This window comes from Cyprinodon tularosa, unplaced genomic scaffold (genome assembly GCF_016077235.1).
Source record: "Cyprinodon tularosa strain WSP-4 unplaced genomic scaffold, ASM1607723v1 ctg713, whole genome shotgun sequence".
Classification (NCBI taxonomy): Eukaryota; Metazoa; Chordata; class Actinopteri; order Cyprinodontiformes; family Cyprinodontidae; genus Cyprinodon; species Cyprinodon tularosa.
Window position 1 is genome coordinate 64,221 of NW_024039467.1, and position 26,958 is coordinate 91,178.

The 26,958-nt window shown below is 43.2% G+C and overlaps 1 protein-coding gene across 4 annotated transcripts; it reads left to right on the top strand.

Annotated features, from left to right (window-relative positions):
- Nucleotides 1-5,556: 5,556 nt before the first annotated feature.
- mkxa (mohawk homeobox a) lies at nt 5,557-25,026 on the top strand. Of its 4 annotated transcripts, none has more exons than XM_038268985.1 (7): nt 5,557-5,820; nt 6,364-6,635; nt 9,038-9,197; nt 12,060-12,213; nt 14,652-15,011; nt 23,515-23,548; nt 23,657-25,026. In XM_038268985.1, the coding sequence occupies exons 2-7, from the start codon at nt 6,460-6,462 to the stop codon at nt 23,859-23,861; spliced, it is 1,089 nt and encodes a 362-aa protein (XP_038124913.1). In that variant the 5' UTR covers nt 5,557-5,820; nt 6,364-6,459; the 3' UTR covers nt 23,862-25,026. The 4 variants fall into 4 exon arrangements, with proteins under 4 accessions (XP_038124913.1, XP_038124912.1, XP_038124910.1 ...); XM_038268984.1 differs by having other exon boundaries at nt 5,557-5,713; nt 23,654-25,026; XM_038268982.1 differs by having other exon boundaries at nt 5,558-5,820; nt 23,654-25,026.
- Nucleotides 25,027-26,958: the final 1,932 nt, after the last annotated feature.

Below are 26,958 nucleotides of genomic sequence, written 5' to 3' on the forward strand. Positions count from 1 at the left end.
CTGCGGCAACATTTCATTAAACACTGATTTAACACTGTCCATCTCTGACCTTCCTCGTCACCATCGTCGTCACCATCCAGGATCCAACACTTTCTAACCATCACAGAGTGGAGGGAAAAAGCTGAGGGACATCCCTGATGTCAGAGTCTCTGTTTGGAATGACCATCGAATGTGTCCCAGCCCACATGCTGTCTCCACTGCTGTCTCACTACACTGGCCTAACCTCCACCCCCTCTCTAGACTCCAGTCCATGATGGAAACCGCTGAGGGTGATGGATACAACCACACAAGCTTCAAAGAGGGAATTTCTGTCCAGACTTCCAAATCCTATTTTACTGCTACTCGGTCGTTTGTTTGCTGCAATTAGTTCAGTTGTTTTAAAGTAGAACTGCTCCTTCGAAATCTCTACAGGCCTTCTGCTGCAACATTTCACTAAACAAACTCAACAGGAAAAGGACTGTCTAAATATTAGAAGTGACTTTTCCATCCACTCCAATTAACATTTTGTTATTAAATAAATAACTTGTTGCACGGCAGCAGCAGCAGCATGGTTAGCTTGTTATGCTGCCATCATAAACATGCGTGTCCACAGCGGCCTCTCAGAGCTCCTCCAAACACAGAACCGCACTCTCTATTAGCTGAGGACTGACGCCTGAACACGGCTTCTGTTCTCCATCAGAAATTAGCTTTTTTATCATCACAGCAGTGTCACACCATCAGGCATGCTGAGACCCGGTTCCTTTGCTTAGATCATCCCTCATCAGAACAACACCAGGGAATCCTGACTTTTTCCCTCCTTAAAGTTAGAATAACAAGCTGGAGCAATGAACAAGAAAGAGAAATGAGCAGTTGAACACTACAGCGTCTAGGTCCATTTTTCAGTCTGTTGGTCTCCATGAAGCTCTCAGAAGTATTAATGATGCCTTCATGGGTCATGACAGCACTGGGTCACTCTGACTTTATTTCAGCACCTCACTTTAGACATGAAGCAAAATATCCTGGCTTTATTTAACAAGATGTGTAACGTTCCAGACAGATGACCCAAGTTTTCAGCCAGAGAGACAGCAGTGGAAGTTAAACAGTTTATTATGATTTCAAGACTTTAGGGGCCCACCTGCTGAGGACCAGAGATAAATATAAATGGAGATGTAGGTTAGTGGCTTGAAGAAGTCACTAACCTTTTCAGAGTCCTCCCTTTGGCAGCTTTAGCAGAGTGGACTGCTCCTTTAACAGATGTCATTTATACCCCCCACATTAAAAAAAAATGGAAGTTCAAAGCATTTAATATATTTTGTCATGGTTTAGCCTGATTGCTGACCTTAATTGTTCAATTAATTGACCTGCCTAATCCTGCCGGGTTCCTAATCATCACTCATCCTATCCACCTGCACTTGTTGCTTCATGTATGGCTTAGCCCAGCAATTGTGGCCAGATCATTATTTGATGTGTGTTGTATGTTTGTTATGTAAGTCTGAGTTATTTCCAAGGTTCGTGCCCCCCTTCCACGAGACCAGTGGGTTGAGAGGTTCTTAGTGTTTTAATTGTCTACTTGTCGTGTCCTGGCTCCTAGGTGAAGTACAGTATTAAGTCCCGCAAGCCTGGTTCCTAGGTGGAGACCAGTTTAAAGTTTTGCAGTTATCCTAGTACAATGTCTTGTCTCTATCCCTCTACTGCGGAGCCTGTCTGTCTGCATCTGAGTGTGTCTGCCTGAGCTCGCTTCTTAACTCATGGAGCTCTTGACCTTTCTAAGCTCTCTGTGGATTCCTGGAGGCTCTGTTCCTGTTCGGATTGGAACCCCTGACCAGGCTTCGGACTCCTGGATCCCAGAACGGTCCTGTTCTGAGCTGCTTCCCTGACCTGGATCAGTCTCCTGCCTGCTCAATGGAGTTGCTGCATTGGGGAAACTCTGGGCGGCTCTGCGCCACAGGTCATTTGGCAGTCCATCGATTGGATCCTGCCTTCCTCTGAGAGGATGGACTGATTTGTTAAACCAGGTAAGGGGCTCACACGGATAAACATCCTCCCTTAGATGATTGTTGTCACTTACCCTCAAGAGTGTCAGTAATTGATTGGTGCTCCGGGCCGGCACCCCACTGCAGCCATTGTGTTCCGCAGATCCACAGCTTCAACCCATTTTAACCCTTGGTTTATTAAACTTTTTGAACTTTCCCACTGTCTGTCTCACCTTGAATACTGGGTCCATCTGTCCCCCTTCAAGACATACTAGTATATGGTGCAATTATGCAATGTTTTGGTTTGGTGTTGTCATTGTGATACAGAGTCTGTGACATGATTGTCACATGATTGTAACAGACTCTGACATTAAGAGTTTTCTTAACAGTTCAGCTGTCTGATGGCTGCGGGGAATTACAACGAAGGCCAATGAAATTCTGTCATTTTAAGGCTGCCTGGTTACCACCAGACCTACCGGTAATCACATTTGTGTTTCAGATCAGAACGATTGTGTAATGCCACTGCGATCTCTGTGTAAGGATTGGACTTCCCATGCTAATGGCAGGGATTCGTTAGCAAACATTGCCCCCCTGTGGTACTTGTATGTTACTATTACAAGTTGTTGAGGACTGCCAAGGAACATCGTTTGTTCTAATTATAGCCCCGGCCTGTATACGAGTCCAGCCATTATTTACCTCCGACGACAGCGAGACCGGCCACTGTTAGAGTCCCGGCCACTCAAGCAATATAGGCCAATATTAGAGGATTTGCAGTATCTCTTATCTCTCCTAGCCTTCCTTTCACCCTTGCTAGGCTGAGGAAAGACATACTAATCTCCTGTTTTGAAAAGAGTTTTAGTCGGAGATTATCTGCAGACATTGGAGAACAGCATTGATTCGGTCAGTGTTCTGTGGTAACATTCAATGTTAGCCCATCCCTGCTACCCCTCTTACGTCCCCTAGCACACCGCTTCCTCCATCTGTCTTCTTGGCCTTGCCTGCTCCGTGAGTCCGGTGCTTTGTTTTCATCTGTCCTTAGCACTCCATTGCATTCTGAATAATCAAGTTCCACCGTGTTTAAAACATTTTGTGAGGGTAGCTCCAGCAGACGTTGGCAGTTGTAGATGCGGGATTGATGCCTGGTTTGTAGCATTCTAAATGGCATATTTTGTGGAATTGTTGAGGGGATTGTCCAAAGCTGTAATAGACCGCTGCCACCAGGCACAACCATGACGTACAAGACTACATGGAGCAATAAAGTCCAAGTCTGGAGGAGAACCATCCTCCTCATTGAGAGGTTCTGGTTCCAGAAAGAACCTTTACCATCATCTGTACTGAAATGACCCAACATGTTTCCAGTGGCGAACATGCTCTCCAAGACTAGTTTATTCTTTTTCAGGATCCCAGTTAACCAGGAGTTTCTAGAGACAGCAAAAATTGGGAGTGTAATGAAATGAGACTGTTAGTTTCCATTAAGTCTGAGAAATTTCACAACTAAATCAACAATTGTGGGCAAAAAATTGCTCAATCATTAGTTCAGTTTAGTTCCTTTAGTTGTGTCCTAAGTTTCATGTGAAGGAGTCAAACATGCTTGAACTGGAAACTAGATGGTGGACAGATGGGAAAGTCCAGAGAATAGAACTAGCTATCCACTAACTAAACACCCATCCACTATAGAAGTAACTGCAAAACTTGTTCTGTTTCCTCTTCAAATTAGGGATCAAACTGTTCAACTATTATTTAACTTAATTTTTGCGGAAGCATTTCTCTTTAACTTGAGTCTGACAGAAGTTTGTTATCCATTGGAAGATAATTTGGATCCTGTTGGAACGTATTGAGCTGCAGATCCGACCGAATCTCTGCAAAGCTTCTCAGCAGATATCTAATGTCTCTGACAGCCTAACTGTGGTACCAGGCTTCTTAAATCATTACTTGTCCAACCTGAGCAGCAGCTGATGGATACCAAAGAAAGCAGATGCCAGAGTGGTTCATGAATCCAGTCTGAGAAAAAGCAGAGCTGGGATCGGCTACAGAGTCCCTGTCACTGCTCCCTTTGGAGTTGGGACATCATGATTCATGCTGATTGCCTATACCTGCTGAATGGTTTTCTTACCCCACAGAGGCCAGCAGGCAGCATTCAGAGCCAGAGGTGTAGGGAGGAGTGGCTGAGGCTTTGGATAGCCTGGATTAAGATGAAAGAGAAGTGGCAGCAGGCTGCGCTGAGCCACAGGTTTTGATAACAGCGATTAGATCAGAGGAGCTACCAGAATGTCACCTCAGGCCAGAAGTCCAACGTTCAATATAGAGGAAAACCTGAATAATTCAACCCTTTATGACCTCAATGAACCTAATTGCTGTCAGGACTCCTGTCTGTGTGTTTGTTTTTGTGTGTGTGTCTCCCTTCCACCAACAGGAGGCGCCTGGTTCTGGTCCGCCTCCTCACACACCTGCTGACGGTTACCTCATTAACGGAGTGCTCTTAAGCTGCTGATTGCCACTACCTCAACGCCAGAGTGTTTGCCAGTTTTTGGTACTCTAGCCAAGCAGAGTTTTCACTGAGTAAGACTGAGTTCTTGTCTCCCTGAGTTTTAACTTTGTTTTTTGTCTTTTCCTCTCGGCAGGAAGTCATCCTGCAAACTGGACCTTTTCGGACCTCCTCTCCCAGGAGGGATCAACTGAGTCTTAAACTGAGCCAGGAGTTCAAACAGGAGGTTTGGATCCAGTCTCCTTTAGAGGACTTTGCAATTACTCTCTGAGCAAGGGAATCATCTTCACTACGACACGTTCAAGTACAGCAGGAAATCTGAGTGGCAATCAGCGTCTCCGTTCACCTTCACCGTCCGAATTCTGGGTAAACCCTGTTCCGCCCTCCGCTGAATCAGACAAACTCTGGAAAACCTACACACAGATTGGAGTCAAGGATCCTTCACTTCTCTGGAAACGTGAGTCTACAACCAGATCCTCTTCTTCAAATCTACGAATCAAATTTCCCACTGAGCCTGAACTAATAGCCTGTCTTCCCCTCACCTTCCAGTTCTGGCTGAGCAGCGTTCAGAAAAACTCTGCACCGAGCATAATCTCTTCAATAAAACCCGTTAAACTTTTCATCTGTGTCTCTCTGTTTGGTTTCACTGCATGTGGGTCAGAGCCTTAGATATAAACATGACAATTACATGACTGGACCCTTCATTGCATGTTTGCACAAACTCTTAGGAAAAGTCAACTTTCCTGTTAAATTAAACTAAGCCCAAAGAAAGAATAATCACACAGAGACTGAACCGTTCAGATGTCTCCTGCTGGTGAGTCACCTCCTTGGAATAACGACCCTGGATAATCCCAAAGGGACCACAGTTGAGAAGCTCAGAACCTCTGCATCCTGGACCGATAATGGGACATCTTTCTGATGGAAGTCAATGATAACCAAGCCTCATACAGCTGGAGATGCTCCAAAGGAAGATGGACAAACTAAACTCCACCAGTAGCAGCCCAGCAGCTTCTAAAAGGTCATTATTTGTCCTTTGGGTCATTGATGCTCAGTAAGATCTGAGCTTAGTGGCTCAGACAGACAGCCTGCTTCTTTCAGACTCATGCCTTCCTCCCTCTCCTTCCCTCTGGGGGCCGCTGCCCCTGAACCGGCCTAAAGCAGCAGCAGGATGTTCGCAGGCTCAGGCTGTGTGCAAGGAAACATGAGCAGGCGCAGATATTCAGAGTCCCGGGCCGAAAGCAGAGAAAAGCGGAGGAGGAGACGGCGGTCCGTTTAGGTTAGAGCTCAGAAACTCAGGCGGGGAACCTGTGAGCGGGGCATGGGCGGCTGGGAGCAGGATTATTGTTCAGCACAGCCGAGAGACGCAGGAGGGAGCCGGGAAAGGTAAGTGCCACAGATCCACTGACAGGAGAGGAAGAAGAGAAACAGCATTTAAGATGCTTCATCTCTGCTTCTACTGGATCCATTTGGGTCTGTTTCCAGTCCGAACCTCCTGCTGCTTTATATTCCCTGTTGTTTAGAGCCGCTTTAACTGAATTCAGGGGAATTTCTTCCACTAGAATAAATGGGACTTTCACCTCCACGGTCTCCGTGTCTCTCCGTGGGTTTTTATCGCAGCGCAGCAGTAAAGTGGACCTGGAACCTGTCGGTTCCGCTGTCCGCTCCGACTCATCCCACATTTCTTTATCAGCTGTTTGCGCTAATTAATGCGCATTGAGATGTGTGCAGAATGAAGCGCCTCTTTGCTGTAGAAGCAGGAGGAGTTTGCTCAAACACTGAATGGATCAACCGGTTCTGCTTCTGGAGCGTCAGAGCGCAGCTGTTCCACTCGCCTTGAACTCTGAAGCTACTGAATATGAAGGAGCTTAGATGGAGGATTTTGTTCTCATGATTCTCACCAACTAAATGTGATCTTTTCTGCCACAGGAGAAACTCGGGGACGCTGGGACAGAGTTTTCCCTCCTCACACCTTTTGGATCTGTGCGCAGCAGAGGGAGAGATCTGCGGAGCGAGCGGCCAAAGATGAACACCATTGTGTTTAACAAGCTGAGCAGCCAGGTCCTGTTTGAGGAGAAGGCGAAGGAGGTGGAAATGAGCAGCAGAAATTACCTGGAAGTCATCGACGGCCAACATCCAGATCTCCTCTGCAGCAGCCCGGCCATCAGAGACAGCCAGGCGGTCAGACACAGGCGGAGCGGGTATGTGAGGCTCTCTGTTCTGGTAGAGGCTGCTGCTCAGCATGTGTGGATGCGGAGCAGCTGGAGTGCGTGGAGAAACCCACGGGGGGAAATATCTGGGAGCCTTTTCAACCTGTTGGTCACTTGTTAGCTGGGCGAGAAAAAGGAAAACCCTCCTCAGATCTCTGGGATGATCTCTGCGGTTTGAGCACAAAAACATCTAAATCAGAGCGAAATGGAAAGGCTAGAAGAGTTTAAAACTAAAGTATCTTTTCAGTAAATATTTACTTTAAATGAATTATGAATAAATAAATGATTTAGATGGAAATTCTAATGTATCTCTGCGTAAAAACGCATTTGTGCCAAATTCGGCAAAAATAATTTCAAAGCTTTTCCGATTAGATTTCTGCTTATTGATGCTCTCTGTAATTTCTAAATCCTTTCTCAGGTTTTATTGCTAAACAATCTGACAGAGGAGATAATAAACCTTTACTGTTTCCCAAACTACTGCTGATTTAATGATCTCAGCTCAGCTTAGAGAGAAGAAGCAGCTTTCAGAGAGAAATTAGAGCTACAGCGGAGGCTCATTTTCATTCATCCATTTGTTAACAATGTTTAGATCCATTTGTTTTCTCAAACAAAAAACGATTTAATTAATTTTTTACAATAATAATTTGCATTTATCTGAAACGAAAAAAAAAATAATAATTTGCGCTTGAAGCTGCTTTATAAAGTTCAACGTAAAAACATAAAATAAAATGGATCTTTCATAATTTTGTTTTTAATTAATAAAAAATAATTCAGGATGTCAAATAAAATAAACTGTAAAATAAATCAAAAATAGGCCCCAGTTGAGTGGAACTCCACAGGAACAATAATTAGTTTATATTAAACTCTTTACTTCAAATGTTCTGATGGAGACTGTAAGTAAAAAGTGGGATTTATTGAGTGTTTATATTTTTTCAAATCCATCAGCTTTTAATTTTAACTCCATAAAATTAGTTTCATTAAGGATAAATTCAAACTGACGGTCGGCTGAACAAAGTCTGCACATTAATACATGTTGGCTCAGTGTTAATCAGTCAAAGGTGGATCTAAAAGTTTCCTTGAAAACTTTCTATCTCACTACCTGAATATATTTATTATTTGTTGGGGCTGCAGCGTATTCAGAGAAGATTGGATGATGATACTGTTGCTGTAAAGGTCAATAAAAACATTGATTATTCTGATTGATCCACATTTTCCAGCGGCTGGTTTTTCTTCCACATGAATCTATGTCCCTACCTCTCTCCATGAGCTCCACATCTCAGCCATTAAACATCTAGATCTGCTGTGGGCATCAAGGACAGATGGCCTCCATTTAAATGCTCCAATTTATTACTAATATATTGTTTATATGGAGAATAGCCAACACTGCACAAAAGCATCCTGTTTAAATATTACATCCAAGCGGCCCTTAGGCATTATTTTGAACAAACTGATACCGAATGATCATCATGATTCTATAATGTGCAGATCTACAGTTTGATAGAAAATGTATGTTTTTGTTTTAAAACAGAACCAAAAGTGAAGATTATTTGAAAACAGGTACAGTATTTATAATGCAAATGACAGAGTTAATAGATATTGGGGTAAAATTCTGACCACTAGATGGCAGCAAAGGGTTTCAAATAATCTCTGTGGTTTGTGTAGAATTTGCATCAACAGTCATTAGAGGTAATGGTCCCAATTTGTTTCCATTGATCCACCTTCAGCTCTCTGTGGGCTCTAGTTCTTCACAGAAACAACAAATCTGAACAGATCTGAGCTTGTTTGTGTGGAACAGGAAGCAGGTAGAAGAGCAGTGAATGTAAGGAGCGTCCTCAGAGAGAGAGCTGCAGGAAAAAATCTAAGATCCTGTGAAGGGAATGCCTCGTCTCAGGGGCAGCAGGGATATAAATGAAGAACATCTTCTAACAGAGCTCTGTAAGTTTGGATATTGTGTTTGAGAGAGAGAGAGTTTGAAATCCAGCGTTCCGGGCTCAGAGTGAAATGTGCTCCATGTGATTCAGACTGATCCAGATTACAAGGGAAATATTTGGAGAAGCAGAACCTCAGGCCCGCTTTGAGGTCCAGTTAAAATCTGTTCCATCTGCAGCCAGTGGAGCCTTTTTGGGAGATAAAGGGAGAAGCGGAGAGCAGCACCATGCTGACATCTACAGGTTCATAAAAGCTGGAGCTGCAGGTGAGAGTGAAGTAGACACGGCTCAGAAAATCTGCTGCAAAGAAGGATTCATTTCTTCCTCCTGTGGGTTCTGGATGTTTCACTCATTAATCTGAAGCCATTTTACATTTGGAATGAATTGATGTCATCTGTGCACTGAAATCCTAAGATGTTTCCAGTTATTTGCCTGCATTTAAACCTTTTCCCTGCTGGTAAACAGGGGTCGTCCCAGTGGCAGCAAAGTGCGGCACAAGCGCCAGGCCCTGCAGGACATGGCACGGCCGCTCAAGCAGTGGCTCTACAAGCACAGAGACAACCCCTACCCGACCAAGACGGAGAAAATCCTCCTGGCGCTCGGCTCGCAGATGACTCTGGTTCAGGTGAGCCGCTTTCAGTGGGAGGAAAAGAAAAGTCAGATCCTGCTTTTTAAACACACAGACATGAGTGTGATCAGGCTGCTGGAGTTTCCATTTTTCAGCTTGAAGTTGGCTTTTGCTTTTCCTGAACATTTAGCAGCAGCTCTGCAGGGGTGAAGTGTTATTTCCTCTGTTTTCCAGATCCTCCTGCAGCTTCTCTGCTCTCTGCTGTGTGTCTCAGTCTTTCACTTGATTGTTTCTCTAACCTTCAGTCAGCACTGAATGCATGTGTGTCTTTAAACCTGCAGCTGTGTGTGTGTATGTGTTCAGTAACATTTCATCACCAGGTCTCTGATCCGGCCTCTCAAAGTCTGCAGCTTTTTCAGGCTGCTGGCCGCGGTGCTTGATCTGCTTCTCCTTTCTGGAGCCGTTTGTTTAGTTGAGAGCGAGGCAGAGTGAGGAGGAAGGCTTTGTGCTGGACTCCAGGACGCTGTGACCCAAACACACACTGACACGCCTCTCACACGTTTGGGGCCAGATCACAGCAGTGGGGTCAGAAGGACAAGGATTTGTTGAAAATGTGTAAAAATAAATCCAATAAATAAATCATTTGTTTTACAAATGTTAAAATAAAACGGTAATAAATTAGTTTTAATTAGTTATTTAAGTTATTCGGATAAATTAAATAAAGAAACCATAAAACATTATTTTAGAAAAAACCCATATATCTATTTAGCATTAAAGGAGAATTCCGGTTTTTAGCACTTTTAGCCCATTTTCTGTAGTGTCCAGGATGAAATCAAATGATCGACACCAAAATTTTGACAATTGGTCCTGTCTCTGCTTTTTGGCTCATGCAGAATCCCCCCCTGGCTGCTTCAGAATGGCTTCCACAGTGCATGTCCCATAATGTCCTTAAAACAACCTTAAACGTTCTTTTTTTTAAATATGCTACTCACCGGGTCGTCAGCGCTGTTCAATGACGTTCCAAAAAAAGTTTCGTAAAGAAAAAACGTTCCTGTAGTGTTTTACTTAGCATTTTGTAAATCCCATTGAGTTCTGTTGGAATAGTCAATATTCCGCTGCCACCGGAAACGGAAATGGGGCCTGTTTATACAGTTGTAGTCTTTTCGCTTCACTCTGTGTACTCCGACGTTGAGAATCAAGAATCCACCTTTCGTATTACATTTTCAGAGTTTTTAAAAGTGTTTAACAGAGACGTTAGCACCACGACGTCGGAGTACACAGAGTGAAGCGAAAAGACTACAACTAAGCGTAAACAGGTCCCATTTCCGTTTCTGGTGGCAGGGGAATATTGACTATTCCAACAGAACTCAATGGGATTTACAAAATGCTAAATAAAACACTACAGGAACGTTTTTTCTTTACGAAACTTTTTTTGGAACGTCATTGAACAGCGCTGACGGCCCGGTGAGTAGCATATTTAAAAAAAAGAACGTTTAAGGTTGTTTTAAGGACATTATCGGACATGCACAATGGAAGCCATTCTAAAGCAGCCAGGGGGGGATTTTGCATGAGCCAAAAAGCAGAGACAGGACCAATTGTCAAAATTTTGGTGTCGATCATTCGATTTCATCCTGGACACTACAGAAAATGGGCTAAAAGTGTTAAAAACCGGAATTCTCCTTTAAAATCCTAATCAATAGTTTCAAATCTCAATCTTTTTGTCGTTTTACCTACTTTTCCGACTAAAGTGATGATTTGGTTCCAAAGTGTGAACATAAACTTAGAGGTGATCATGATGACTGACTGGAGACACTGGTGTCTTTGTCTTTCCACTGATTGCTGCTGAGAACAGCCCAGTTCTTCCACTGTTTAGTCCAGACAGGCCAACCTTAAGGCCGCCCGTGGTGTCCTACGCATCACTTCCTGTGTGTTTTTCCCTGGAAAGGCCGACCTGGCAGCAGGTGATAAACAGCAACTAAATCTGTCATGTTTTAGCAGCACAGTCAGCTTTGCTCCATGTAAATATTGTAAGTTGGAGCTGATAATCCAGGCCGTCTCTCCATGGTTCCTGAAATCCGTCTCTCTGTCTGCATGCTGTCATCTATGGGCTATAGACAGGCCACGGTTGGAAGAGCTGCATTATTTTTTTGTTAAGGCTCTCTGTGGTCTCGTCTCAACAGGCGGTCTGTCCTCCACCCTCCCTCTCCTCGCCTGCTCCCAATCCTCTTCTCCTCCCAGTCACGCTGGCCAACTGAATGCTGCTTTCTGCTGCTACGCCACAGCGCTGGACTGAAGAACGTGGGCTGGTCCTAGTTAATGAGAAACCTAATAGTAAAGAAGAGGATGTGAAAACTAAGTCCTCTAGCATAAGGACCCTGTCCCTGGCTGTTCATAAGCAGCTGGAAAAGTTCTTCCACTATAACATCTAATAGTCTCTCCTCCCAGTGAAAGGAAGAGGAGAGGCTCAAGTGTCTCTTTTATTGGATCTTAAGGACAGTGATGGAAAAACTGTCTTGTTGGAAGATGGCTGGACTCGTCCAGAATAAGCAGGATGGGGACGTGTGTCTCAGTCAGAGCTTTAGGTGATGAGATGATGCGTTCGCTGGCCGTCTGCCATTTGTTTCTACACAGCATTGATAGAAAAAAGATGCGCAGCTTCGAGTTTCTGCAGAACATCTGGGATGTTTCTCAAAGCTCAGTTTCAGAGCTGCAGCTAAACGGCAGCTTGACTCTGTCTCTGTGTTTTGTCTCGCTACTCATGCCATTGTTCTCGCTTAGACCCATGGCAGGCAGCTAGCAGATGTTTTCACTGAGGAAGACACATTTGCTCTGACTGTGGATGTGGAGGAGTGTGGATTCAAACATTAACATGTCTTCCTGTTTGTTGGGTGTTCACACTTCCTGCTTTGTCCCCCTCAGGTGTCGAACTGGTTTGCCAACGCCAGGAGACGCCTGAAGAACACTGTGAGGCAGCCGGACCTGAGCTGGGCACTCAGGATCAAACTCTACAACAAATACGTTCAGGGCAACGCAGAGAGGCTGAGTGTCAGCAGTGACGACAGCTGCTCCGAAGGTACGCATCACTTTACTGAAGTTCTTCCTTTAACGGGTTGCCCTTTGAGGAGCTGTAAGCTGGACTCCTCCATCAGAAGTTCTCCCTGATTCTACAAACTGAGGTGGATCTAACACGGTTGGGAGTCTCTCTGATCCCTTTGATAGAGACACATCAATGTTAAGCTGCAAACTGACACCGACTTCCTGAAATTTAGACACATCTTTCAGCCAATCAGAGCTGACTTGGAGTACATAATTTCTTGTTGCAGAAGAGTCCTGTGTTAACATCTCAGAGTCAAACATTCAGTATTTTAGTCCCTATATCACCACATGGAGCTTCTTCCGGCCTGATTTCTTCTCAAAAGGCTCAAGATGGTTTGAACCCAATGATGGTGGGTAGGAGAATGTTTTGGCCTCCTACATTAAGATGCCACACAGAGCCAGTCTCTGCTTCACAGCCCACAGCTGGAAATGAGGAGCTCTGTGTCAGTAGTGATTTTACTGCTAACACATGCACACATGCAGACCCTCATGGGAAGGTCCGGACCTTTTTTTTGCTCATGGACGGCCCAGAAAACCAGGTGGGGAAGCATCAGTAGGTTCAATTCAATTCAATTCAATTCAGTTTATTTATATAGCGCCAAATTCACAACACATGTCATCTCAAGGCACTTTACAGTTCAACCAGATCAAATTGATACAAAGTTTTCTATCTAAGGAAAACCAGTTGATTGCATTGACTCATTGACTCAAATACAATCCCCCAAACTAAGCATGCTTGTAGCGACAGTGGAGAGGAAAAACTCCCTTTTAACAGGAAGAAACCTCCAGCAGAACCAGGCTCAGTGTGAGCGGCCATCTGCCGAGGCCGACTGGGGTTCAAGGAGACAGAAGCAGAGATACAAAAAGCAGCTGTAAAAGGCGGCCCCGTCCAGGAAACACACAGCCAGGCAGACGAGCTCCGAGGCAGCTCCCATGCCAGAGGACGAAGAGAGCACATCCACTCAGTTCAGTGGTCTTGCCATGGATGAAGAAAGGAAGAGGGCTGTTTTATCAGTAATCTCTAACTCTGTGTCTGAGGAGGAGAAGCTGAGCTTGTGGCTCACAGAGGAATGTGTGCATGGTGTTTGTATTGTGTCTGCCGCAGTCCGCTTTACCACCAGAGGCTCCCTATATCTCCCTGACTCCTCTCCCTGTCATATTCTGGTTGTGAAGCGTCCCACAGCCGGCTCCACTGCTGAGCCATGTGCTTATAAGCCTCCATTATATTGTTAGGCCCATGCTTTTGTTCCAGAGACTATTTCTGGGAGCAGATCTGACCCTGTTGACCGTGTGTACAGTCTTCTTACTGTCCTAAAACTGTCCAAGTTACTCTGGAGCTGCAGCAGAATCACATCCAGGGTCAGATAAAGACCCTGTGCTCTACTTGGAATCTAGAGCAGACCTGATATCCTGATGAGAAGAAAAGTTTGATATTTTTTTGGGTTCAATCAAAAGGTTTGATTGTTTGACAGAGGAGAAGCTGGATTCTACCTAAGCACAGAAGAAGTACCAAGTGGTTCTGGGTCATAGAAGCTCTCATTTTAATTTGGAAGAGGCTGAATCAAACCTCCAACCTGATGACAGAACCACAGTCCTGGCAGGAACAGTATCTGCTGTGAAACCTCCTGGTTTGGGGTTTGGAACGAAAGTTTAGCTCCAAATAACCAGTCTCTAAGTCCAACTGGTTGAACAGAACTCGGAACAGAACCTGGAGTCAAACATTAGATGGAGGAAAGAAGAGTCATTACGATGTGGACTTCCACTACTGGTTCTTACTGGTGGCTTTATAGCCGTAAATAACCTGATGGAACCTAAATTCAGCCACCCAGAACCAGATAAAGAGGCACAGACTGGAGGTTCACTGGTTCAAGGCACTTCTATATCACAATATCTACAGGCCGCATACTGCAATCTGTTCTTGTTCTGCATAAATGAGACCAACAACAGATGTTCTGTAAGCATCTAGAGTTCTACAAGAAGATCGGTCTGACCCAATGAGACCTTAGAGTTTTTATTCTTGGACCAGTGAGGGACTTGAAGATGAGGTTCCCTTCAGGTGTCCCCTTGAAGTAGAAGGAAAAACAGCTGAGAGACCAACCCAGAAAGATCCATTCAGATGCATAGTTTTTTCTTCTTGGCTGTGGTCAACCAGCAGAACCAGAAAGACAGTTGGACTCAGAAAGGTTGGGAAACTCTCAAGGAAGCCCTGGTTGCTGTAGAAACAGGCCAAGGCCTTTGGGATAGTGTTAGGAGTCAGAATCAGGGGCTGAATGGAAATAATTTGTACCTGCTGCTAAAGATGAACGTAACAACAGAAGTTTGTTATCAATTCTTTAGCAGATGATTGTGGCTTTGGAGAAGACTTCCTGTTCTTCATCTAAAGAACCATAATTTCTATCTGTCCTGACATTGCAGATGGAGACAACCCTCAGAGGACACAGAATGGTCCTGAATTTCTCCCCAAACCCTTGTACCAGAGCGTTATCAAGACGGAGGGCTCCTCCATGGTGGGTGTGGCCATAGGGATGGACCCAGGGCTGCGTTCTGCGGTGGATGCCGCCTCTCTGGCTGAGGACTACGTGTCTCCACCCAAGTACAAGAGCAGCCTGCTGCACCGCTACCTGAACGACTCTCTGCGGCATGTGATGGTGGCCAATGCCGTCATGGATGCTCGCAAGAGGAACCACTCTGGCTCCTTTAGCTCCAACGAGTATGACGACGAGCTGCTGTCGCCATCCTCCTCTGAAGCCGAGGCCAACTTGGTTTATGGAGCCGGTAAGGAGATGCATTCCTGACATCTTGATTTACCTCCAAGGGTCTCTGTCCAACAAACTCCTCATCCTTCATATCTGATCTCTGTCTCCTCTTCTTTCTGTTGGTTATGTTTTCATTCCCGCAGTTAGTCCATTATTTCCAGCTGCCTGTCCCTCTGCATGATCTGTAATATCTCTCCTGCCGTCTCTGTCTTGTTCTCCTTCCATTTAATGGGTCCAGTTTGTAGCTGAATCAGGTTCTCCTGGTTGCAGAAATGGAGTGGCTGATCAATAGCTCCTTGAAATATTTTCTAAAGGTCAACAAGGTGCCACTGAGCAGCAGGAGAACCTGCTGGATCCAGGAGCTCCTGATGACAGTGAGCCTCTCCCAGATGGGCAGAAATGAGGACAATATGTCTCTCTTTTTATATTTTCATTGGAAAGAAGAAAGAACAGACAGAGAAAGTTTTGAGTTTAGCTCCAAGACTCACAGGTTTCAGGTCAGGCTTTAGGAAACAGTGGAGGTGCTGAAAGTGACTGAGTGAAGCAACTGGGTTAGAAAAATAAATCGGACTCTGAATTAAAGTAGAATCCAAAAGTTCAGTAAAATATTTTTTTCAGACCAAGTCCAGAAATAAAACATAAAGTCACAGAAACATGAATGAAGACTGAGGGATGGACACAGGGACAGTCGGGGTTTATCTGCAGCTTTTCAGGATTTTGTCTCCTTTGAGGCCTGGTCTTCACTAAGGACAAACAAACCTGTTGACCATTCAGGTTTCAGCTTTCTGTTTCATCACAGATCATCTGATGGAATGAGATACATACTTTTTCCCTTTTTCATCATTTTCATTTGTTCTTTCTTTGTTTTGTGATGACACACGGTTCACTGATTGTTTCTTCTGAGCAGTGACAGAGTCATCAGCAAACCTGTGTTTGATTAACTAAAGATCGAATCTACATCTACGTCTGTTTACTGCTGATGTTTCCTGTCCATCAGGTCATTTTACTGATTTCAACCAGAAATCACAGAGAACTGTGTAAATGTGCAGCTTTTCTCTGCTTGGCCATCTTTAGATATTTGATTGGAAGCAGAGTTGATGCAGTTTGGAGGTCGATTTTCATCCAGTCATCTAGTGTCAGCGACTGCTGCTCACTGGTTCCTTGTTTCCTTCAGCTCAGTTCTTCATGATGATGAAGGATCCTGATTTCCTTCAGCTGAAATCTTCCTCTGACTCTTTCCTTCACTCAATTTGTTTTCCTTTTTTAGTTTAGCATTTTCTATTTTTTTTCTATTGTTGCCCTGCTTCCATGATGTTTTCCAAACAGAGATTTCTTTTTTATAAATCATTCAACTTCGCTTTTAGTTTGATTGATTGATTGATTGATTGATTGATTGATCTCACGGTGGACAAATGTACTCATTTTATCGGCTTAGTTAAAAAGAAGAAAGTGCCAAAGGTAGAAAATCTGCATATATATATATATATATATATATATATATATATATTTATGTGTCATCCTCAAGCTCGGGTCCCCGCCTGGGAGTTTGAGGGTTCTGCGCAGTATCTTAGCTGTTCCTAGGACTGCGCTCTTCTGGACAGAGACCTCTGATGTTTTACCTGGAATCTCCTTTTGCCACTCTCCCAGTTTGGGGGTCACAGTCCCCAGTGCTCCAATTACCACTGGCTCCACTGCTACTCTTACTTTCCACATCTTTTCTAGCTCCTCTTTCAGCCCTTTGTATTTCTCAAGCTTCTCATGTTCTTTCTTCTTGATGTTGCTGTCGCTTGGGATTGCCACATCTATCACTACTGCCTTCTTCTGCTGTTTGTCGATCAACACGATGTCTGGTTGGTTAGCCATCACCTGTTTGTCAGTCTAGATCTTGAAGTCCCATAGGATCTTAGCTCGGTCATTCTCAACTACCTTAGGAGGTGTCTTCCATTTTGACCTTGGGACTTCCAGCCCATACTCATGGCAGATGTTCCTGTATACTATGACAGCTACCTGGTTGGGGTGTTCCATGTATGCACTTCCTGCCTGCATTTTACACCCTTCTGTTGTATGCTGTATGCTGTATGTATCCTGCCTGGTGTGGTAGACCCTGGCCTCTATTGATCTTGTACCGAGTGCCTGTTCTTGCGCTGTCGTGATTAGTGCTTCTGTGCTGTCCTTCAGTCCAGCCTTTTCCAGCCACTGGTAGGATTTTTTGATATCAGCCACTTCTTCTATTTGTCTGTGGTATACGCCGTGCAGCGGCTTGTCCCTCCATGATGGTTCTCCTTCCTCTTTCTTGTCCTCACTTTCGGTTTTCTCCTGCCTGAGGTATTCGCCAAGCCATTTGTCTTTGGGGGCCATCTTTTTGATGTACTCCTGGATCTTAGTTGTTTCGTCTTGGACAGTGGTCTTGACACTCACTAGCCCTCGGCCTCCCTCGCTACACTTCGTATACAGTCTCAGGGTGCTGGATTTGGTGTGAAACCCTCCATGCATTGTGAGGAGCTTTCTTGTCTTGATGTCAGTAGCCTCTATCTCCTCTTTTGGCCAGTTTATTATACCAGCGTGGAATCTGATGACTGGCAGGGCATATGTGTTGATGGCTTGGATCTTGTTTTTCCCATTCAGCCGACTTTTCAGTACCTGCCTTACTCTTGGTAGGTATTTGGCTGTGCCAAGGTATTTGTGACTGTCCTGAACATCTGTAATATGGCCTTCTGGTAGTTTAACCCTTCGGTTCTGATCATCTTCCCTCTCTTTGAGACCATGCGACCGCACTTGTCCAGTCTGAATGATATCCTAATGTCGTTGCTGTAGATCCTGGTAGTGTGGATCAGTGAGTCGATGTCTCGCTAACTCCTGGCATACAGCTTGAAGTCATCCATGTAGAGGAGGTGACTGATGATTGTTCAGCTTCGGAATTGGTATCCATAGCCAGTCTTTGTGATGATCTGGCTGAGGGGGTTCAGGCCTATGCACAACAGCAGTGGGGATTCTGCATCGCCTTGGTATATGCCCCACTTGATGGTGACTTGTGCAATTGGCTTTGCATCTGCTTCCAGACTTGTTTTCCACAACTTTATTGAGTTCTTGATAAAGGCTATTAGTGTCCTGTTGATCTTGTACATTTCCAAGCATTCCAGTATCCATTTATGTGGCATTGAGTCATAGGCTTTCTTATAGTCAATCCAGGCTGTGCACAGATTTGTCTGCCTGGTCTTACAGTCTCTAGTGATTGCTATATATATATATATATATATATATATGTATGATTGGTAAAGTCTTTTTTTTATCTGGATTATTATACAGGGTTATTGCACAGGATATTTACATGAGTACTTAGATGGGAATTTATTATTGCTCTGGGTATCAGATTGTTACAGGTAATTACATAGGGTATTAAAAAGTAATTAAAAAGTAATTGCACATTGTACATTGAACAAGTTATTACCGTTGTAGTGTCCCGTTGTGTAGTATGGAGGCAGCAGGGATGAAGGTTTTTTTTTTGCAAACGATGTAAAAGTCTTTTACTAAATGAGCTTCTCGGCTCCTCTACAGTCTGGTGCAGGGGGTGAAAGGTGTTGTTGATGATGAATGTTTAACATATGAAGGCCAACTCACTGGGAATAATCAGCATATTTTACTTGAATCCATGATGAAAAACATTCCTTTGTTTTCCTCTATTGGCTTAAACGGCAGCTATATTGTTGGAGTCATTTCCTGTTTGCTCTGCAAACTCTCTGTTTCACTGAGGCAAATTGAGGACAGCAGCAGACTGAGACGGTGTTGGTTCTGTCTGTGATGCTGTAGAGAAAATTTCCCAAACATCCACACAGACCCAGTTTAGACACAAGCAGCTCCCCAACATAGAACTGAAGGAGGGAGGAAGAAAAATCCTGATGGGTTTAAACGGTCGGCACGCCGAGGTTTTCTGGGACAATCCCACTCAAACACACCATCAGAAGTTAAGATGTGAGAAATACAGCTGCCTGCCTGCCCAGGGAAACTGAGTAACGCTGTCCATCTCTGTGGAAAACACAAACTGTTTCCATGAGAAAAGCCCAGCCGGCTGTAGAACAACGGACAGCCTTTGTGTTCGCACAGGATGGAGGAGAGAGGAGAGCTTTAATCAGAGAGTAGAGGGGTGACCCAGAACACACACAGAAGTCCACTAATAGTGTGAGAGGGCAGCTCAGCTCCCACTATCACCAACTGCAGCATCATGATGCATTAAAGGAATAGTACACCCAAAACATGATTAGCCTTCATTTTCTACTCACCCCCATGCTGAACAACACTCTGGAGTACTTTTTTGATATCTCAAATGCATCTGGAGATCTGGGAGGCTTCTTGCTGTCTAAACAAGACTGTCTAATCAACACTGAAGTCCTCAGATATTTTTCTTTCGTTGTTTCTTTCTTTGCACAGGTAAACAGCACATTTCTTCTTCTACGCTTGCATTATCGGCAGAGCAGACGCTGAATGCGCACTTTCATATGGTTTGGTCTGCCACGGTTTCTGTAGCGTCGTGAACTCGCAGGCGCGCGCTTTCAGGAAATCCTATACACTACTGTTTATGCTCTAAAAACATTCTAAATGACTTCGTTTCGAGTAAATTCTGGATGCTACCCACTCAGGACACTTGGAATACATTGGACGAGCAGTATGGAGGAATATTGACACGTTTTTTGTGGACTTTTATGGACCTTTCTGCCTCGTGCGCCATAGACCTCCATTATTTGAATGTCAGCAGACAGCAAGAAGCCTCCCAGATCTCCAGATGCATTTGAGATATCAAAAAAGTACTCCAGAGTGTTGTTCAGCATGGGGGTGAGTAGAAAATGAAGGCTAATCATGTTTTGGGTGTACTATTCCTTTAAGTGCTGGGTAAACATCTCATTTGGCCTCCATACCCCCAGAAAGGCAGCTTTAGTTTGCATGGAAACGGCTTCAGATGGGAAGAAGGTTTCCTGTTGGTTTCTGGTTGTTTCCTCCCTAATGTGAGCATTTAGTTCACCTAAAACAGGAGCGGATCCATTGACCAGCATCATTGCTGATTCTTGTCCTGAAGATAAATCATTTTTATCATTCATAGTTAAAAAATGTATTCATTGATTTTTTTTTGCATGAAGGAATGAAGGAAAAATATCGAAAGCTAGTTGTGCTGGATAGGCGGTGTGAGCATTTAGACTTTTTACCTCTAGTGTTTATGTCTTATCTACTCCACTGAGAAGAAATATTATAAGTCACAGCACTATTATATGTTAAGTCACAGTAGGTCAGATCTTTTTTTTCCATTTCTGCCTGTGTTTCTCTGTCCCACTGTGATTTTTATTGATTTAGCTACTGGACCAAAGTGAGCCGTAAACATTGCATGGATCAAAATCAAGTGGATCCAAGAGCACAGGAATTTTTCCCAAAGCTGAAGATATTTCATAACATCAGCAATATACTCAGCTGGGATTTGAACCTTAAGCAGTGAATACATTGGACACCTAACAGCGGGTAAGCGCAGCATAGCAGAATGTGCACGCTACGCGTGTCACAGCTTTTCATTTTAGAAAGTAAAATTATTTACACCGGGCGCTTAATGTGCTACTTCCACGCTCATATTACGCACTTAGATATGCAATTCTCCTCCTAATTTAGGATGAGTTTCTAATTTCAGAAGGTGTAATGCTCCAGTTCAGTCTAGGAAGAAACAGAAAAACAGCATCCGGTTTCATAATTCACTTCAGGTCAGAGTGCGTTTTCTACTTGGTGCTTTTTCTTCAAGATAACACTCAACGCCTACAGTTATTAATGACCAACCAACAGATTCTGGTAGATGTGACATGCTAACAAAATACATTTGATTTCACATCAGATTGATTTTTAGGTGATCATATGTTACTTATAAGTTCATAACTTTCTCACATAGTACTGTGTCATTCACTTGCTAATGTCACATAAGCTTGTCTTTGCTCAGAGTCCTTTTGCTAAACCTGTTGTTGATCGTTCTCTTCAACGTCTGATGTAAATTTCTGTTCAAACATACGCGCGTATGTCTCTTTGATGAGCTTACACACTGTTATGAGTCCAATGTATTTAATGCTTTAATTTGTAAAAATAGAATAAAGAAAATAAATCTGCTATTAGGGTTGTCACAAGTATCGATACTTAAAAAAGTATCGATACTGAAACGTTGTATCCGGAAACAATACTCAAAAATAATCAAAAGTATCGATACAGCCATTTAAAGTGCAGAATAGTGGAAAATGCACTTTCTGAACACTGTGTGATTGAATAATTCTGTGCATTTTTCAATTTTCAGACTTCTTTTTGTAACAGGTGCAGCTGCTGAGAATTATTTTTGTTTAACTGGTTTGGTCAGTGTCATTGTTATGTCTGCAAAACATAGCCAAGGAAGGAACACTTAATTTTAATTTTGTAAGTTTTTTTTATCAAGCTTGTTTAATATTGTGCACAACCTCAAAATATTATTCTTATTTTTTTTAATTCATTTCTTGTAATTTTTTAGTAATGAAAATATTTATGTTGAATTTTAGAGTCTTTGTTTTTTTTTCTTGTGGTATCGAAAAGGGTATCGAGTATCGAATATTTTACTTAGTATCAGTACCGAGTTGAAAAGTTTAGTATCTCGACAACACTATCTGCTATAACCATTTTTATGACGATTAATGCCTATTCCCTAGTAGAACACCATGATGTTTACACGACTCAATGCATGGTAATAGTGCATTGGTGCACATGTCAGTATCTATAGTGTTTGATGGGAGGATGTCCTACCCAGTAACATTCAGTGTACCCATGCTTTATTCCATGTGTTAAAGGAATAGTACACCCAAAACATGATTAGCCTTCATTTTCTACTCACCCCCATGCTGAACAACACTCTGGAGTACTTTTTTGATATCTCAAATGCATCTGGAGATCTGGGAGGCTTCTTGCTGTCTGCTGACATTCAAATAATGGAGGTCTATGGTGCCCGAGGCAGAAAGGTCCATAAAAGTCCACAAAAAACGTGTCAATATTCCTCCATACTGCTCGTCCAATGTATTCCAAGTTTCCTGAGTGGGTAGCATCCAGAATTTACTCGAAACAAAGTCATTTAGAATGTTTTTAGAGCATAAACAGTAGTGTATAGGATTTCCTGAAAGCGCGCACCTGCGCGTTCACGACGCTACGGAAGCCGGCAGACCAAACCAGATGAAAGTGCGCATTCAGCGTCTGCTCTTCCAATAATGCAAGCGTAGAAGAAGAAATGTGCTGTTTACCTGTGCAAAGAAAGAAACAATGAAAGAAAAATGTCTGAGGACTTCAGTGTTGAGGAAGAGCATGAGTTCTTTGCCGAGCTGAATGCGCTGGTTTGGTCTGCCGGCTTCCGTAGCGTCGGGATCGCGCATGTGCGCGCTTTCAGGAAATCCTATACACTACTGTTTATGCTCTAAAAACATTCTAAATGACTTTGTTTCGAGTAAATTCTGGATGCTACCCACTCAGGAAACTTGGAATACATTGGACGAGCAGTATGGAGGAATATTGAAACGTTTTTTGTGGACTTTTATGGACCTTTCTGTCTCGGGCGCCATAGACCTCCATTATTTGAATGTCAGCAGACAGCAAGAAGCCTCCCAGATCTCCAGATGCATTTGAGATATCAAAAAAGTACTCCAGAATGTTGTTCAGCATGGGGGTGAGTAGAAAATGAAGGCTAATCATGTTTTGGGTGTACTATTCCTTTAAGTGTGTGGCTGCAGAAGACTGTGTTAAAGATGACCACCTACAGGTCAGAAACTTTTAGATATTTCTCCGCTTTTAGCATCTTTAGCTCCTGCAGACTTCTTCAAAGCTCCCAAGGCCATAGCTAAATGTTTAGTGAACTTAAAGGGAGCGTCTGATCTGGAACAGCTAGAAGATCCAGATGCTCTGCTCTCTTTTAATGCCTCATGTAACTTCAAGCTTGTGTGATAAATTTCAGTGTTGAACAGATGTGAATGAAGAGTGTGAATAACATGCTGAAGGAAAGACTCTGGCTTCCTCCAAAACCACTCAGCCTTCATTGTTTGATGACTTTGCTTTGCTATACTAATGCTTCATAGATGAGATAGAGATCGGTCTTATTTCAGGGAAGGTGGGTGAAGAAGCCAGAAAATGTCAATCTCTCTTTTGCTAACTCATTCACTTGCTTTTCATTTTCTCTCTGATCTCTTTCATTCATGCTGGCGGATATACATTTCTTTTGCTATTAAATATTACACAGCTCTATCCTCTAAGTATCCTTTATATTTGAAGGCTTCTTGGTAAATGTCCTTTTTGTGTTCAGCCTGTTGAGTAAAGAGAAAAAACAGAGCAGCTCATGTTTGCTGAGGACACGTTGTCCACTGAGAGGACAGAACAGACGTCCAAAACCACCAAAGCAGACACACGGCATCTGCTGAACAAGCAGTTTCTGAAAGGTTGCAGTGGATCTCCTCTAACCCGGGGAACTCTGCCTACTGACCTTCTTCTGTCTCTTCTTTCAGAAACCACAGAGCATGGATCCAGGAAACGTGACCAGTGAGTAGACCTTCTATCAGCAGATAAACTGTGTCTAAACGTGAGCTGTAACGCTTTTTGTTTCTCTTCTTTCTCTGCCTGTTGACTTGTTCTGCCGGTCGTCAGCAGCAACGGTGGCGTCGCAGCTACGCAGGAGGAAAAGGCGAAGGCCAAAGATGTGACGCAGTGGAAGGAGATCAACGCCGTCATGGCCTTGACCAACTTGGCCCAGGGGAAGGACGGCGTCTCGGGAACAACCAGCTGCATCATCCAGAAGTCCTCTCATATCGCTGAAGTTAAGACGGTTAAAGTGCCATTTGTGACGAAGTTTTAGCTGTGACGCTACTAATCTATGCAAAGCAGTAAACATTCCTCTCTCAGTAAACTGAACAGAGACCAGAAAGCCTTCCTGGCATCAAACAACCGGTGTTGAAAGAGACTGGGCTGGTGGAGAAAAAGAAACATATTTTGGACTTTTATGAAATTCCTTTTCATAAAAACAAAACTTTATTAATGTTAACTTATTTTTATAAATCTCTTTTTTTAGTAAAGAAATAGTATTTTCCAAAGTGCCTTTTTCTTTTTCAGCAGCTCTGTTCTGCGACTGTGAGCAATGGAACATATGATTACAGAGATTAGTGCTGGAATGTTTTGTCGGGTGAGGGCTCTTAGTACAATTCAGGATCTGCTCCTTGTAACATTTTGTACCTTTGGGACGGAGTGAGCTCACTGACACTGCTAAACTCAAACAGCTTGCCTCTGAACGGATCCTTAGTGGAAGTGCCTCATGTTCTTATTTTGACTGGAGTTTCCATTTTGGCTGTAAACAGAACCCCCTTTTACCACCGTCAGACTGTGGCTACTGGCACGCGATCAGCGACTTCTGAATACGGAGATAAGCGAAAAGTTTTCTCCACCTCATCATCACATCCTGACCTTGTTCCATCAGCCGCTGAAGGATTCTGCTCTTATCAAGCTGCATAGCTCCTGAAATGTGCACAGCTGGTCAGCTGAACCTAAAGCCACTATCACCCACACGGCCCGGCGGATACATGCAGGGCCACTACTTCTGTAAATGACTGCTTTGACTCTAAAAGGGATGTTTTCACTTTACATTACAAGTCTGCAATGCAAATGATGTTAGCCTTTAACATGTCTGCACAGAATAATATTGTCTGGTATAAAGAAACAAACTGAAAGAAAAGCCAACCTTTGCTCCCTCTCTGCCTTTTGATCCACAGCCTCCCCAGATGTTCGGCATTACTTTCAAATTGCTGTTTACAAGAAGCCTGGGGATAGGCTTAAAAATCTAACGTTCTCCTCCAATGCCTATTTTTTCCACCCTGCACTTCATTACAGTATTATTTCTTTGTCAGCCAAGCAAGTGTTGAAAGCATTTGTTATGACTGCCTCTATGTGTCTTATTTTGTTCTTGAACAAACCGTCTCTGCTGAATGTGTTGCATTAAAATCCTCTCTGTAATCCAATGGAAAAAATCTCTTTTTGAGCAAAAAAAGTAATTTTTTTTCCTTTTGTAGCATATGTTTAACTGTATGTGGTGAGCTCTGCAAAGCTCATAGTCAGGAGGGAGAAGTCATAACCTCTGGAGAAACAGCAGTTGCACCTCTGAGCTGAATTTATTTAAGGTGCTAATTATGTGCCTGGAAATGGATGTTAATTGTATAGTTTTTATTTACAAAACTGACTTGTCATGGTCAAGGACTTTGGTGAAACAGCAAATCTCCACGTTTACTTGTTGTATGTCTGTTCAGTGTTTAACATGAAGTTCATGGTATAAAGGGGCGTTTAAACAAAACAGAGAAAAGTAACAGAAATGAACTTTGGTCATTTCTGTTAGTAGTTTGGAATAAGTCACACTTGCCAAACCTCAGGCTGTGTTTGTTTATGCACTCGGGACGTTGGCCTCCTCCTCCCCGCATGTGTTTTTCATCCGCCTGATCCAGGGCCGGGTAGCTGCGGAGAAGAATTGGATCCACACCTTTAGTTTTAGTTTGCAGCTCAGCACCTCTGGACCGCTCAACACCTCACATACTAGCTGCATGCTGGGAGGAGGCAAAGGGTAAGGAAAGGTCAGAGACGGCAAGTCTCTGACCCCCCCCCCCCCCCCCCCCCCCCCCACAGGAACATCATATGAACAAATGGGTTCTACAGCCTTGAGTTTGCTACTGTGACATTTTCCAGCACAAACTGCTTTTAAGCATGCAGAGAAACATATTGTTATGATGTATAAATTATTACCTTGACCGAGCAATGAAAGTCAATCATAACTTGTCTTTTATTGTTAATTTATATAAATGTATTTTTTATTTCTATTTTGATAATGACTGGATTTCCAATCCAATGACCAGAAGTACTGTTTATCTCCTTGTATTGTCTCATTTGCTACGATGTAAAAATGTATTTGATCAAATTTTTTACATGGCGATGACAATAAACATCTAAATGAAAAAAGATGCAGAATTGTCCTTCCCTTGCACTTACAGAATAATAATTCAAATGTTAAGATTTATTTACATTTACTACACAATAATTACCATTAACTTATTTAGCTAATTTTAAGACTTGTTAGATGATCTAGATCACATATGTCAAACTCAAGGCCCGCGGGCCAGATGTGGCCCGCCATGTCATTTTATGTGGCCCGCTAGAACTCCCACAGCCGTCATTTTGACGGTTCTGAGATTTTAAAGGGAAAAATTTTATTTATGTTGCTCATGTTGCTCCTGTTTCTATGTTTCCTTCATATTCACATAGTTTTTTTAAATAAAATTAAAACATAAAAAATAAATATGGGTTAATTCTACCTCGATCGCCCACAACCTTCATTTTGACGGCTCTATTAGTTGCATTGTAAATTCTTGGTTGATTGATGTTCGGTACCGTTACCAAGCAACCAACATTCTACCTAGAACTTTTTAGCTAATATGGAAAAAGTAGTCTACTATAACCACACACAGGTCGGGGTGGATGTTTTGGATCAGATGATTAGAAAGGACTCTGTAAAAGCTCCGACGCGAAGGTGACCTGTGGCTTTAATTTATAATCTTGTGGAAATATCAGCTATAAACGCTTGGTACTGTTCAGGAGCTGTTTGATTATATATTTTTTTTACGCAGAGATTTTATCCTTGAACTGGTGAAAAAGTTCCAGACAATCCGCAAGTTTCCAGCCCCTGTAGTAGAGCAGCCTTGGCGAGGCACAGAAAACAGCCGCAGGAGCTTCAGCAAAAAAACGCCCATATTACGTTTGCCATAAATGTGAAAAGATGGTCTGCGGGAAATGGTTGGGGATAATCGTTCAATTTATGTAAATAAAATTGAATGATTCTGTTGTTGTAATTATTTAATGTTTGCAGGTCTTATGTGTGTATGCATCAAACCATCAGTTGGATGCAAAGCTGTGTATGGCCT

Excerpts from the sequence above, each read along its gene's own strand:
- mkxa (XM_038268984.1), top strand. The coding sequence starts at position 6,460 with ATGAACACCATTGTGTTTAACAAGCTGAGCAGCCAGGTCCTGTTTGAG. Across the intron at positions 6,636-9,037 it reads GTCAGACACAGGCGGAGCGG|GGGTCGTCCCAGTGGCAGCA; the intron begins GTATGTGAGGCT and ends GCTGGTAAACAG. Across the intron at positions 15,012-23,514 it reads CAACTTGGTTTATGGAGCCG|AAACCACAGAGCATGGATCC; the intron begins GTAAGGAGATGC and ends CTCTTCTTTCAG.